At 40.8% G+C, this 14,552-nt stretch overlaps 1 protein-coding gene across 2 annotated transcripts; it reads right to left on the reverse strand.

Annotated features, from left to right (window-relative positions):
- Nucleotides 1-1,134: 1,134 nt before the first annotated feature.
- rab3c (RAB3C, member RAS oncogene family) lies at nucleotides 1,135-13,485 on the reverse strand. 2 transcript variants are annotated; one of them, XM_071536192.1, is made up of 5 exons: nucleotides 13,468-13,485; nucleotides 11,185-11,409; nucleotides 6,088-6,206; nucleotides 2,215-2,339; nucleotides 1,135-1,325 (listed from the first exon to the last, which is right to left on the reverse strand). In XM_071536192.1, exons 1-5 carry the CDS (start codon nucleotides 13,483-13,485, stop codon nucleotides 1,135-1,137), a joined length of 678 nt encoding a protein of 225 aa, XP_071392293.1. The 2 variants fall into 2 exon arrangements, with proteins under 2 accessions (XP_071392293.1, XP_071392294.1); XM_071536193.1 differs by lacking the exon at nucleotides 13,468-13,485 and adding an exon at nucleotides 12,951-12,974.
- Between the last annotated feature and the right edge of the window lie 1,067 nt (nucleotides 13,486-14,552).

Below are 14,552 nucleotides of genomic sequence, written 5' to 3' on the forward strand. Positions count from 1 at the left end.
TAGTATTCTGCTCTATATCATACACTGTACTGTATTTACTGGAGATGTTGGATCAGTGCTATCATATGGGGGTGGGGGTGGCTGGGGGTTACAGTAAAAGTGATGATTCTTTTGGGTAAGGCTTAGTACTAGAGGGCCTGGGTTAAAACAGCACAGATGATTGATTTTTGGCAGCATGCTCATCGCATCGCACTATAAAGGGTCATCTTAGAGGCTAAGCACAAATAACTAGTCGCTTTTAAGATTTACAGATATACTCGTCAGAGGAATCACACATCTACAGACAGTAAAACATGTGTTATAGTACTCACATCAACATTATACATACTGGATTCATTCCGAAAGTAAGCAAGACGAGGGAACTTACAGAGGCCGTGTTGGAGATGCTAAAAGGCCACTTTTTTATCCAAGGTAGATGATTTTTAGTTAACAAAAATGCACACATCTATGACTCAAACAGAATACTCACACTCATGCAAACCCACGCTCACTGTACAAACAGCCACGCCATAGCCACACATTCATTACACAAGCACGCTGCGCAAAAGAAAGCCGCTACATCCTATACAGTGCACTAAATCATAGATTTGGCAGCTTTAGGAGATAAAATAGACCTATAAAAGGAAAACACATATTGTACAAACAAAATTAAAAGAGATAACTGAAATATGAAACTAAAGCACTGATTGACTGACTCTATCCCTCATTTTATTATTATTCTAAGACTTAAAGATTTTAAAGTTCTTTAAGATTAACTGTACAGCATGACTATGGACTATGTACTAAAACTAAGTCTTATCCAGCATTATCAAAGATACTTGGTTTACAAGCATATTAACTAGCGGAGGAATGGGATGACTGTGGTGTCTCTAACAGTGTATCCTAGATTTCCTGTAATATTACACATTTTACAATAGCCGTGTCTGTACGTCCATTTGTCTGATTATTTGCTTGATATATGGTGATAAAAGTTGTGAGATAATACATCTGAATTTTGTAAGTCTACTACTAAACAAGGTGTGAATTCTAGTCCAGAGAAAGCAGCACTAGCAGGAGGGATAATGCTGCCCGAGAACAAAACTCTACCACCCTACGGCATCGGAGCTGCCCTCCCTTCGCCCCTGACGCTGACCACTAACAGTTGCACCCGGGCTGCTGGAGGGGCGGAGCGCTGTCTGTGAGTTTGGCAGTGGGGGCGCCCGTGGTGACGGCCGGGTCCGTGTCCAAGCTCTCGGACATCTTGTCGCAAATGAGGTCGACGAGGCGCTCAAAGGTTTGCTTCACGTTGATGTTGTCCTTGGCACTCGTCTCGAAGAACTCAAAGCCTTGGCGAGAGGAGGAGAAATTAAGAGATAGAGAACATGAAGAGGCAGGGAGAGGCAGAGATATAGAGAGAATGAGTTAGATACAAAAGATTACATGCACATTCACAGTACATATTCAGCAAAATCTTTGACAGTTACTGTGGTCTGCTGCTTCTGGACAGAGGATGCAAACAAAGCTGCTTCTACTGAGCAGTATTGCTGCTTAATTTAATTTCAAACAGACAATTTATGTACCAAGGGTGGAAGTAACTAATTACATTTACTCCCGTTACTGTAATTGAGTAGCTTTTTTGTGTACTCGTAGTCAGTATTTTTAGTTTTACTTAAGTATGTTTTGACTGACGTATTGTACTTTGCTACATTTTAAATCACATCCATAACAGAGTACACATTTTGTAGATTCTCCATAAGCATCATGTCAGAAACTGGCCAACTGTGGAGCCGTTAGTAGTGAACGGTCAGTCAGCAGAGAAGAGAAGAGAAATGTGGCTTTACTCTGTTTATTCACTTTATTTTGTAGTTTCCAGTTTTCCCATTTTCCATTTAAAAGAATCTAGTTTGAACTCTGTCCTCTCGTGCTTTTAGAATCACAGGGGAAAGATCACATCTAACAATGTTCCCTTTTCTAAGTGTATTTTAAGTGAGCTACTTTTTACTTTTACCTAAACAGATTTCTACAGCAGTAATTTCACTTCAACTTGATTAAAATATGAGCCAAGTCACATTACTTCTACTTGAGCAAGACTTTCTTGTACTCTTTCCACCACTGCTAAGTGGCAAGTGTAATGTTTTATTGTGATAGCAGCGATGTCATGATGCCACCAATTGCCACCAATGCCACCAATTTTAAATTTTAAACAATGGGGTGAATGCTGCTTCAAAGACTTACCCAGCTGTTCTGCCAGCAGCCTGCCACTATCCACGGAGACCACTCTCTCCTCTTCCATATCACACTTATTCCCAGCCAGCACCACCTGTGCATTGTCCCACGAGTAGGTTTTTATCTGGGTCGACCTGCACAAGATCACATACAGTAGAGACAGAAGAAAATGCAACACAATCAAATCAATGTTGCAGCTACGTGAAAAACATTTTTGTTACAATTATTTTGTGCCAATACATTTTTTTATTGGACATGAGATTGATATGAGACATGGGAGACAGAATGACATGGTGCATAGGTTGTGCGCCGCTTGCTGCTCACTCACAAATAGTGATTCAAGCCTTATGTCACCTTTCATTCGGCATTTATGTAATACTTGGTCACAACAGTGGAAAAGTGTGTCATTTTATTGAGTTCAAAATAAAAGCCCTCTAGCAGCTGCCATTGTGAACTGAAAATATGCCATGGAAATGACTGTCATGTAGCTTCGTTCAGCTGTTATGTGCTGTTTGCCATACCCACCACTCCTTTATTGTACACTCTTCCACGTACTTTTCATCCTATTCTGTAGATGAACAGTCCAAGTTTTACTGTTTAATAACTGTAACTAAAAGACATTTGGGGAACACTAGCTTGTCAGCTCATACAAAACTCATTAATGTTAGCTCACATAGCTATACAGAAGATGCACACACCTTGCAAATGAGTTTTGTCTCTTTAGTCTTTAAAGCATAGATTGTTTCCTTTTTTATACCTTTTTCTTACACAGACTGATTTTACAGTATCTTATTCAGCCATGAGAAAGAATATGCACTTGTGGTCATAACACCCAAATTGAGACAGAGGCTGGAACCTTGATGGCATAAATTTTAATGTCTAACTCCAAAGTATTCTTTTTCAGCTAAAAATGGCACATGGCAGGAGTTAATTTATTGCATGAATACCTAATGAAAGCTGTCATGTAGCTGTTATGAAGCTATATAGGTTTTATAAAATGTGCTACAAACTGATATTCATGTAAATTGATATCATATCCTATCATATCCTATCCTACATCAAGTTGATACTACTTTCTATTATATTTATGTAAAATATACATATATTTATGTATATATACTAATGAATTCACATAATACAGATTTATGCCAGCCTAAAAACGTGGGTAAACTCCACAAATAAAAAGGTGGGTAGACTGAGTTTAGGCGGGTTTATCCTCCACTACATCCCTATTATGGGACATGTTTATTTGTAGTGTGATGCATGTAAACCTTCCAGCAGCATGACAAAGTCTGAAACAAGCAAGCAATTTCAACATTCAGATTTATGAGAAACTGAAGTCATTGAGGTGCTTCTGCATGTTGCGCCTCCGAACACAATTTGGGAAAGGATTTAAGGAACAAATCTCTCCTGTGGTGGTGCAGTTTGACTGAAACTAGGGCACCTAACACACCACCGGCTGAACACAGGAACGAGAGAGCGAGCGAAAAAGAAAGACAGATTGAGAGGGAGAGAGAGAGGGCAGTGTGATGTTGGCACGCCTTCTCCCTCTGTCCAGCTCTGACTTGTTATATGGGTTCAGATGTGGGTCATTTCAAATCCAACTGCTGATAATATTCGCTCTGACAGAAAACCATTTCTGTTTCTGTTCAAAGACATCGCTGCTCTGAGCTGGTGTCTGTATCTTGCAGAGTTACATATGCAGTCTTTAGGTCTGTATTTACAAATGATTTTTCAATACAGTTTTGTCTCTGGTGCGTAGAGGACAGAGGAAAAAGGGGAAAGGCAAATATGCTATGGCAACGTTGCTGTAATACAACTAATTGTGTATGACACTATTTTACATTAATTTGCATTAAAAAGGTTTTTTTTTTACTCTTTTACATTTGGTGTCAGCATTACAATATTTTCCTGTTTTCTGTCTTTGTCACAGACAGGAAATGAGCACGTCACAAGCTTAATTCAGGCACAGCCAGGGAAGGAGCCGTTGCCATGGAAACCCTTTTTTCTGCAACCTTGTCACAAGGAACAAGGCAAAGAGAAAGTGGAATTAAAGCCTGTGGCAAAGGCAAAAGAAAGATTGTGGTTATGCAAAGAAAAAAGAGAGAGAGAGAGAGAGAGAGAGAGAGAGAGAGAGAGAGAGAGAGAGAGAGAGCCTCTTCGCCTGTACATAATTGTTTGATTTGTGCATGGTCTGGTGAGTAAGCTCACAGGTAACTCCAGGATAACGACTGCTAGTGACACACTCAGCTCTATTGGTTGACTCAAGATATCAATCACAGACAGTATTCAGACTCATAATGCAATATAAGTGTCGTCGAACCTATGAAAGAATAAAGAGGTGTGTCTACATCACATCTCTCTTTACAGCACTGCCTTATCTTTCTTGTTGTATACAGTGGTAAGAAGAGCATACTTTTAATCCAAAACATGCTTTTAATGGTGCAGCATGCCAGGTGCAGCTTTATGCACATTCAACTCTAGCAAAAGAACGCTGAGCATCAAACGGGCGTTCAATAGTGTCGAATGCAACCGTGACAAATGCTTTCCCAAGCAGCTGTCAAATGCTGCTAGGTAAAGGAGAGCTACCCAGTGGACACTGGCCTTAATAGTGATTGTCACAGTCTCACAATGGGTGCAAGCCACATTGCATGGAGGTAAAATGTCAACTACAAAAATACCACCATCCCTATCAGGTCAGTGTGTCTAGAATCATATCAATATCTCTTTGTATCAAGTAAGCAGCTGATGCAAAATTAACATCCTGAGAATGCTACCATGATGATTCGTAAATCTTTCCTTCCAAATATTCCCTGTCTGTGCTCCCATAATCCCTGTGGGCTGGCAGAGAGAGATAACTGTAGGACAGTGGGGTGTAAATAGAGTGGAGAAAATGGAAAGGGACAGTTTCTCGCCACAACACCTGTGGAGAGCCAGGGGCAAGGAGAAAATCAGCAAAATGTAAATCAGAACACAAGTTTATTTCAAACGACAGGAGCTAAAATTCCCCCGTGTTTCACAACAATTTCCTAGTTGTTGTACACGCTCATGAGAATGTGTTTTTTCTAGAGCAAGAATCTTAACCCAGAAACCTGGTTTCTGCAGCTGATTTAATGTAGCCTTCCAATTCTTATTTTAGATAGGAATGCATCATCATAAATCACAGACATTTGGGCTTGGCACAGAGTTACTGTTCGGCCAGCAGACGTTTGTGTGACTCATGAATGGATGAGAGCCATGACCTTGACAAGTTTCCCCTAGATCCCCTACTCAGAGAAAGATGCATGCATACATACAAGGCTCTTGTACATGTCAAAGACAAGAGGTGACAGAAGGCTGTGGGGGAGGGGAGGGAGGGAGGGAGAGAGAGAAAGAGAGAGACAGGGAGAGAGACAGAGGAAGAGAGAGAGAGAGAAATGAAGCTGACCTATTTCAAACATTGATACTGTTAGGCGAGTAGATATAGATAGAGTGGAAGAAACCATCCAATACTTAGTGGGCAGGATGCCACCTGATTACATTATGGCAAGAAACGGGAAGCTCTTTTGATATGTTGATCTAATGCACATAACAATACGGACGGAAATGCTTAGAATGGCCTGTAATCCATACACTGAATACAAAAAGGCTGAGAGATGAAACCTTAAAGGACCACAAAGGAAATAAGCCATTCAAGCTTCATTGTGTTATCCTTGGTACCTTTATTGGAAGATTGTATGTGATGAGCATTGCTTCCTTTTTCCACATACATGTTTTGTAAAATTGACAAATAAACTCAATCAATCAGTCTATTAAGCTACATATGAAACAATCAATAAAATCAATCGGGTCCATATCAACTGATGGCCCAAGTTTAACCCAAGAGAACCCAACATGACTCACCAGTCCTGCACAGCGCCGAAGGACTCCTCGTTGGTAATGTCATACATAAGGATGAAGCCCATGGCCCCGCGGTAGTAGGCAGTGGTGATGGTTCTGTAGCGCTCCTGGCCCGCTGTGTCCTACACACACAACACATGGTGCATAAATTTAGCATTGCTGTTAGCTGCCTAGATGACACTGTCACTGATGGGCTCACCAACATGGACACAATCCTACACAGCACATGGAAACCTATGCACCCATACTGTGTCCATAAAATGTATTGAATTGTTTATATTAACGGTAAATGAGTATACACAGACAATAGAAAAAAGGAATAATGCTGGTTGTGCTCAGGTCAATTGTAACGCAGGTGCAAGAATGAAATTATTGTAAGCTAGAAAAATGGGGAAATAATTCTGCACACTGCAAATAAAATGTCTAGTTCAGAAAAACTAATGTGCCCAACTTAAAGGTGCAAGTGAAAAAAGAAATATACGTACAAAAGAGCTAGGGAGCATTTTGCTGACTTTTTGTCCCAGCCTTTTATTTGCAGTGTGCAGAATAATTTTTCCATTTTTCTAGTTTACACAAACATTACACCTAGTGATTCCTCTATTATAAACTTGTATGTTAGGCCCATGTTATCCCTCTAAATTCTTCTTTTATATATTTGTCATACCATTCAGCATATCTACATTTACTTATCACTACATTTATTGTGTTCATGATGTGGAAACAATCATTGCCCTAATTGCTTCGCTGCCCTTGTATTGATAAGATGTTGATAGTAAAGGATTCAGTTTGGGCTGATCTGGTTGACTCTTTCCTCTCCCTCAATAAAATAATCTTTCAGCTGTGTTAAAGACCCCACAGCACAGTTTTCAGAGCTCAGTTCACGATGCGTGGTTCTTATAAAAAGGGAAAAAATTAGAGTAAAATGATCTTAATATTGGGAAAGTGCACACTGCTGGTGATAATGCTGAACAAATTGCTCAAGGCAGGCAACTGATTACACAGCATTTGAGGAGTAGTACATTGTACACATTACCTTGGAAACAAGCCCCCACTGCAGCCGTTCAAGCTTGCTAAGAGATGTCAATGAAAATGCTAATGCCTCTGAATACAGCTAGATTAAGCTTTCCTATTCAGAGTGTGTCCATGAAGGAGGAGGAGAAATGCATTTGGGCAGTTTTGAGAGCAACTATCTATGATTCATTTTCATCTGTATCTTTGGAGAAGTTCAGAATTAGCTACACTGCTTAACAACTTAAAAGAAAAAAGTTATTTTTCACTTCATTGTTAACTCAGCCAGCTTCAACACAACCGACTAGCCTCTTTTGAAAACACACTTATATAAACTTGCCTTTACAGACATGTAGATCTGTTGTTTTATGTAATGATGAAATCCCTTTTTTAATCTGAGGTACTGATTCATTCTTTTGAGTTGTTTCACTGTATATGTGTATACCTACTACATATTATTTCAATATTTCAATATTTTGCAAATGTATTTTGATTTTTTTTATATTGTCTAATTTGTTTCTATTTTATTAATTAGCATGTTGTAACTGCTTTACAAATTGTTGTTGTCATGTTCGTCTACATTCAACACATTTAATTAGCTGTTGTTGGTCATGCTGAATTTAACAGTATGGATGATATACTTTCTGGGTGTTGCATATAAATGATAAATGTCTCTGGTCAGTATGTGGAACACAAAATGTTAACCACTAAAAACTACTCTGGCTATGAAGGCTGTCTCTTCCTAGGGTATAATGACATACAGTAGATGTACAGTAGATACAGTAATGTCCCTCTGCACTATTGTTCCACCTATAAGAAGAGTAGTTGGAAAGTCCTGCAGTGCTAAAGCAGGAGAGCTGCAGGAGGAGGGACTACTGGCTGCTGTACTTGGCTGTTGTTGAACAGAATCCAGACAGGCGACACTGGACTGTGTTTGCCACAGCGGTTTGCTCTCTGTCAGTCTGAACATGGCTGTAACAGTGAGCCTGTTATAGCCAGAGGACGTCTCTGACCTTCACTCCACAGAGACAGAGCTCACAGCCTGCCTAGCTACCGTACACCACAGCTGGGACATTTTGTCGATTTGCAACAGCACAAATGTATGAATGTGTGTGTGTGTGTGTGTGTGTGAGTGTGTATTCCAATACGCTTCTTTTCAATGTCAGCATTTTGTTTTGCAGTCTACTATGCATGATGTAAATGGAGTGCTTTGTTGATGGACATTCTGAACAACATGCATGAGAACAAGGAATGTCACATGAAAACACTGGTGTTTTTTTCTCTACTACAGTTAGCACTGGTCTTCTTAGGCAGACAGTTAATTTGGCAGGCCATTGTTGTTCTAGACTCCTGAATGATGCTTTGACCTCTGTCTTTCCTCTTGTCTGAATTCTAAAGACTTAGAGGCGTCCACACATTTCATTAGCCTATCGATTCTTGGCCAAGTGCTTGACAATGACCTTTGCATTTCCGGGCTATTTTGGTGAGCAGATTTGCTTGTTCTCAGTTAAAAAGACAGAGCAAGACAGAAAAATAAACTGCTGAGTCCAGTGAATTGGAGCTCTTTGAGAAGCTTCGCCTGTAGTCTGCAGCTCACCAGAAATCAATCCAAGAAGCTGACTGCTTTAAGTAGAGAGGGAGAGTGAGTGGAGACTGACAATAGTTTGAACTCTACGTCAGTCAGTATATAAGTTGACTCTTTGACAATGCGAGTTTCATCTTGGCAAAGCTCTACACATTTATTCAGCCTCAGACTATAACAGGGACCACTGTACGATGCATTGCTATGACACTTTTATCTCTCAACAGATTAATTGTGCAACAGCCACAATGACATTTGCCAATAGCCATCACCTTAAATGGCCACTTACTGTAAGTCTCAGCTCTCTCTGAGCCCAATTAAAAAAGACAGGCCAATTAAATGGATGCACGGGCGATCCTCTTTCTCTCTGAATATGCTTGTCTTTGCTAATGACAAAAACACATTACCCCGATTAGCCTCTCATTTGACTGTTTACCTTCAACCCCAGTTTTTACATCCTGCTGAAGTGCTTGTTGTTTGTCTCTTTCATATGTGATTATCAGACACAAAATGCCCGGGGATAGCTAATTGCAGCAAAAGACAGCTATTATGACAGAACAAAACCTCTATAGGAGAGTGGACATTTGGTGTAGTATAGTAAAAGAGAAAGAGCGAGACGGGGAAAAGAGGAGGAAACAGAGAGAAAGAGCGAATATTTAAATTTCCATTTCCCCCTCACTATCTCAGAGGTATTATGAGACAATGTCCTTGAACAACTCAGACGAACTCCTAATTAAACAGCCTCAGACATTTTGCAGTTTCCCACAGCCATACAGTCACATTCAGAAGAAAGTGTTGCTTCTGTGTTCTCCCCTGCTGCGTGCCAAACCAACACTTACTAGCCTCCTGTCAGTATTGTTGGGGCTTCCATCTGTCTCCACTTTTTCACAGCAGAGTGTCAAGCCATGGAAAAACACTACAACATTTCTTGAATATTTCTTCAATTAATTAACCTCAAAGCCGATGCGTCGGCCAAGTGTATTCAAGATGAACGTACACGGTACTGAACGTCATTTTTCTGTTGTGAAATCTGATGCTGAATTTTTAGGATTTACCTTTAAATAATCCTAACCCCTGTGGAATGGCTTCATTGAGATAAAATCTGGTCAAAACCAGTTAAAGCTTTCCCATGCAGATTTGGAAGATTGGGGTAAAAGATACATGTCATAGTTAGTATAGCTATTGTCAAACTGATGTTAAAAGTATGGCAACAAAATTCCTGTGGCAGGTTGAGGCAGTCTAATGTTTTTCTACTTTTCTACAAAATGTTAATGTGACCGAAATCTTCACACCCTCCCTACAAGGCTGAACTGTTAATGAAAGCATGACTAGCTCCAAATATATATTCTATATTTTGACTGAGGTGTATGCAGTAGTACACAAAGTCTTTCATTAACACAAGATGAAAAGGGAAGCACCAGTGTCCAAGCATACCAAGCATAATATGTCTTTAAAATGTCTTAATTGAAACACTGACTAAAAATAAATGAATGCAGAGGTGATCCTGTGGGTGCAGGAATTTTCTTTTTTTCTATGTCCAAGCATACAACTGTCAAGTCACAACCCGTCTCGGTCCTTGATGGGCCGACATATTGATCCAATGAGAGAGGTACAGATGGAGGGCAGGGGAGACAGGTGGGGGGTCTGGGCATAGATTGACAGCATAATGTGTTTTACAGACAGGGATCACTCTGCAGGAACACAATGACTGAGAGAAGGAGGACAAAGAGGGGGCAGGGCACCTCAAAAGAGCCCCCTTCCCCCTTATAGCATAGATAGTCCTCCAGGAAACCTTGGAAGACAATAGGAAGTACATTTCTTCCACACATTGATTGTATTCAAATGTGCAAGTGATCTCTATTCCATCGAGGATGAATGGGAATGCATGATTCGCATGGAGAGGTAGAAGCAGGACGTCAGTGAAAGGGGTGGACTACTGTGGCTTGTTGTATACTGTAGCATTGTGTTGTAGAAATTAAAAAATTGTGAGTTTTCTTCTTTCCTGGATTACCATTCATTAGCAAAAAGATCATATGTATAGATGTGTAAGTAGCTCTGTCTACATAAGCTCTTTGTAAATTGCAGATCCACTTGACTTCATGGATTCACAGGCTCTTCAATCGTTAGCAGCGATGTACTGGGTATGTCAAAAATAGATTGAAATGAGAGATGCAGCATATTGAGTTACAACACATTGTTGAGATGCAAATAGCACACTAAGTATTGGCCGGTCAAAGAGTGAAGGATAAGCAAAAATGATATGGTCTTGATTGCTATACCTATTAACTTAGAAAACTTACAACTGACATGCCTACATCTGTTTCATCTGCTGCTACATGACTAGTTTCATCAGGAATCAGACATTTTGCGGCATACTTATGCTTAAATGTTTAATGCATCGATGTTAATATTTCTCCCCGGAGGCAACTGCCAGTGTAAAATCTATATTGTTCTATTCTTCTACCCGCTAAGCGATTCAGTCTGAACCACTCCCCCGTGGCTCCACATACCCAGATCTGGAGTTTGATCCTCTTGTCGTTCTTGTACACGGTCTTCACTTTGAAGTCGATGCCCACCGTGCTGACAAAGGCCGAGGTGAAGGCGTCATCTGCGTAGCGGAACAGGAAGGATGTTTTGCCCACGCTGCTGTTGCCGATGATCAGCAGCTTGAACATATAGTCGAAGTTCTGGTCGCCTCCCTCTCCCTTCCCTTTCACATCCTGAGTGGCAGCCATCTGCAAAGACACCAGGGGAGACACTCTCCTGTAAGGGTCATGTCCTACAGCATGATGAAGTCAGTGCGCTGAGAGCTTCACCTTGGAGTTAATATTAGTTTTTCACTGTGTTGACAGAGCGATGGCAGCCTGGTATCTTATATTGTATGTAGCAGATTTTTTGCCAGTTGACCTTCTACAATTCTGCAACCCAACCTCTATTTCTGTGCAGATGTGAGAGTGAGAGTGAGAGTGAGAGTGAGAGTGAGAGTGAGTGAGAGAGAGAGAGAGAGAGAGAGAGAGAGAGATGCACACATACATACAAGCTTCTCATACATGTCACAGACCGGAGGTGACAGAAAGCTGTGTCAGGCAAACCAGCACAACACAGCAAGGAGTTGTACCAATGAGTGTTAATCAAGCGTCAAACACAGCAGTTTGCCTTCTTTACAACCATTCTTTCTTAGGTGGAAACTGTGGCATTTAATTTCAAAATATGAAGTAAAAGTAAAACTGACTATGTATTCTTGTTGTTATTATTGAAGTTGTTACCTTAAGAGTAACAAATGTGACATTTCTGATGATATAATCAGATGTATTTTTCCACATACTGGGCAGCAAACATCAAGTAACATTTTTCATTTTCAAAGTGGACACATTGTATTTTTAGAATGAGAAACTTCCCTCAATTTTGTTTCAATTGGGGCACAGTATTTTTCCATTCTACTAAAACAGTTCTGAGTGTCTGATGTCTTGATTCCACATCAGAACAGCTATTCAATTACTAACACAATCAAAATGTGTCGTACATTAAATCGTCTTGCATATCAAAACTTACATAGCCTCTTGCCATAACAATAGCTACAAAACGCAGAATAATAAAGATGGATCCTCTAATACACTGAGCATTTCTGTCAAGAGTGCCAGCGTTCAACGCCCCAAGAGGACAAGAGTACCAGGAGCAAGATGACTGGAGCACAGTCATCTTTGCTCCAAGGTGAGTGTTTTGACAAAGCAACGATGCTTATGTCAAATATGTGCTACCAAGCTCGCTCTATCTAGCTAGAAAAGATGCCGGATCTCCATCCTGCACGTCCTGCACATCCTGCACTATAGGTTGCTGCTCGCTTCCTTGTATAAAATCACCGTCGAACACATAGCCTATCTATATTTTTGCAAGGACGCCGCTTGCAAAATATTTGTGCAGTCCTCGCATTTACAGATACCACAATATAAAATCCTTTCAATCGACCTATGAAACGACACAATGTAGTTAAAGCAGGCAGCGGCTTGCGCGAACATAACTAGCTAACGTTAGACAAGCAATTCTGGTCATGAGGTCATTTTTTCCATTGATGAAATTCTTCCACATAACTATTAATAAATTAAACTCAATCAAAATGCAGTGAGGACATTCTGTGAACAAACCTGTTTTGAAGGCCTCGGCTCTATCTGTGTCTTTCTCTACTTGGCAGAATACGGGTTTTTATTTGTGTCTAATGCAGGCGTTGTATTTTTTTTTTCTTTTTTCTTTTTTTTTGAGCACCGACCAATTTCAGCACCTGGGAGCTGTCCCCTTCGGTTCGGATCTGGCACGCGCCCCTGACGAGGCTGAGCACGAGCGAGAGTGCGTAATGTGCGTCTCCCTGACGTCATCGAGAGCAAGATGGGGGTTGTAGTTTTTCTACGGCATCAGCGCGGACGTGGAGGATGGCAGCAAAAGGACAAATTTGACTACATTACTCTGCATGCAGCGCGTCCAACTGCCAACAGCTGTATGATTTACTTTGGAAGCGTAGGGAAATCGTTGTTGAGTCCAAACCCCCTTTTTCACCCAGCATAATAAACACTCATTAGAGATTAGCGCCTACAGACGTTCCCCGTGAATTACTGACTGTAATAAAATAGCATAATAAAGCTGGGAACCTTTGCCCACTACTGAAATAATGTTTACTCTACTATTTATCACGCTGTGGCTGTATGTAGGCCTATAATGAACACAATTGTGCTTTCTCTTTTTTTCTCATTTACAGCCTATATAAGCCTATAGGCAGCAAAAGCAACTGTACAGTATCTTACCTTCCCATACAAGTCCATTTCGGCCTATAAACTAAAGTGTATTTTCCCCCAAAAAAATGGTCAGTTTCAAAACCGCATTCACTGCAGTAGCCTAAAATAAATTCCCACTTGGTAGCCTATACACAGAACCTCTCAGAAATTAATTTATTTTTGTGGGAGCAATAATGGCCTCTCCTTTTGCGTCACTCTCGGTCTTGCTGCCATCCCCCGCCCAGAAATCAAGCTCCGCTCCAGAGAACAAGCGGCTGAGCAAATAGACGAGGGGCGTGATGAATATTATTATGGGCCTTTCAGTGGCAGCAGTGCAGGATGAGGCCTAGTGGAAGTGGTAAATGGAATCGTTACAATTACACTCGCATTGGCCCTCTTTAAAGCTGATGGGCTTGCAAAATGTTAAATTGTAATATTGTAGCAGTGAAGTGTTAGGCAATAATGCCAGCAGTAATTCTGAGCGTTTTACTGTGGATAAAACGGTCCTGTCTGACTGTGTGTGTGTGTGTGTGTGTGTGTGTTTGTGTGTGCGTGTGTATGTGTGCGCGCGTGGGTGCGTTGTTTTTTTGTAGGTTTTAAATAGCGCTGTCTCACATCGCCCATCTCACACTTAAAACAGAGCCAGATCCTTTTAATAGCCCAACATGCGCTAAGACTCCTCAACCACTGAAGCAGACACAACAGAGATTACATAAGGACGTCGGCCACAGTAACAGACAATACGGTAGATGTAGGGCTATAAATCCTTGCCATTGGGAATTTTGCAGGATTTTGATAGGGCTGTGTGATGTTTTAGGGCGGGATATGCTGCTGACTGCCCTTTGACTGGATCTCTGTCTGTCAGTGCGTGTGTGTGTGTGTGTGTGTGTGTGTGTGTGTGTGTGTGCGCAGTTGACACGGGGGCGTGTCAGGTAGGCAGCTTGTGTTTGTCTTTCCACACTTTTATTGTCTTCACGAATGTGCTTAAATTGTAAAAAAAAAAATACCTCGTTTAATGTGTAGATGAATTAGCCATCCACTCGTTCTTTTGACTCTTGAATAATCGTCCACAAGTGGCTAATCGTCCACAATCTGTCAAATCAAATCTGTCGGAT

Source organism: Centroberyx affinis, unplaced genomic scaffold (genome assembly GCF_046629955.1).
Source record: "Centroberyx affinis isolate AG114_WGS23_722 - 3 ecotype Tasmania unplaced genomic scaffold, CSIRO-AGI_Caff_v1 ptg002840l_1, whole genome shotgun sequence".
In the NCBI taxonomy this organism is placed as follows: Eukaryota; Metazoa; Chordata; class Actinopteri; order Beryciformes; family Berycidae; genus Centroberyx; species Centroberyx affinis.

Bases quoted from the DNA above. Each gene is read 5' to 3' on its own strand.
- rab3c (XM_071536192.1), bottom strand. The intron at 6,207-11,184 runs GTATGTGGAGCC...TTGTGTGTGTAG, and splicing joins GGATCAAACTCCAGATCTGG to GACACAGCGGGCCAGGAGCG. The intron at 2,340-6,087 runs GTGAGTCATGTT...GATCTTGTGCAG, and splicing joins TTCGGCGCTGTGCAGGACTG to GTCGACCCAGATAAAAACCT.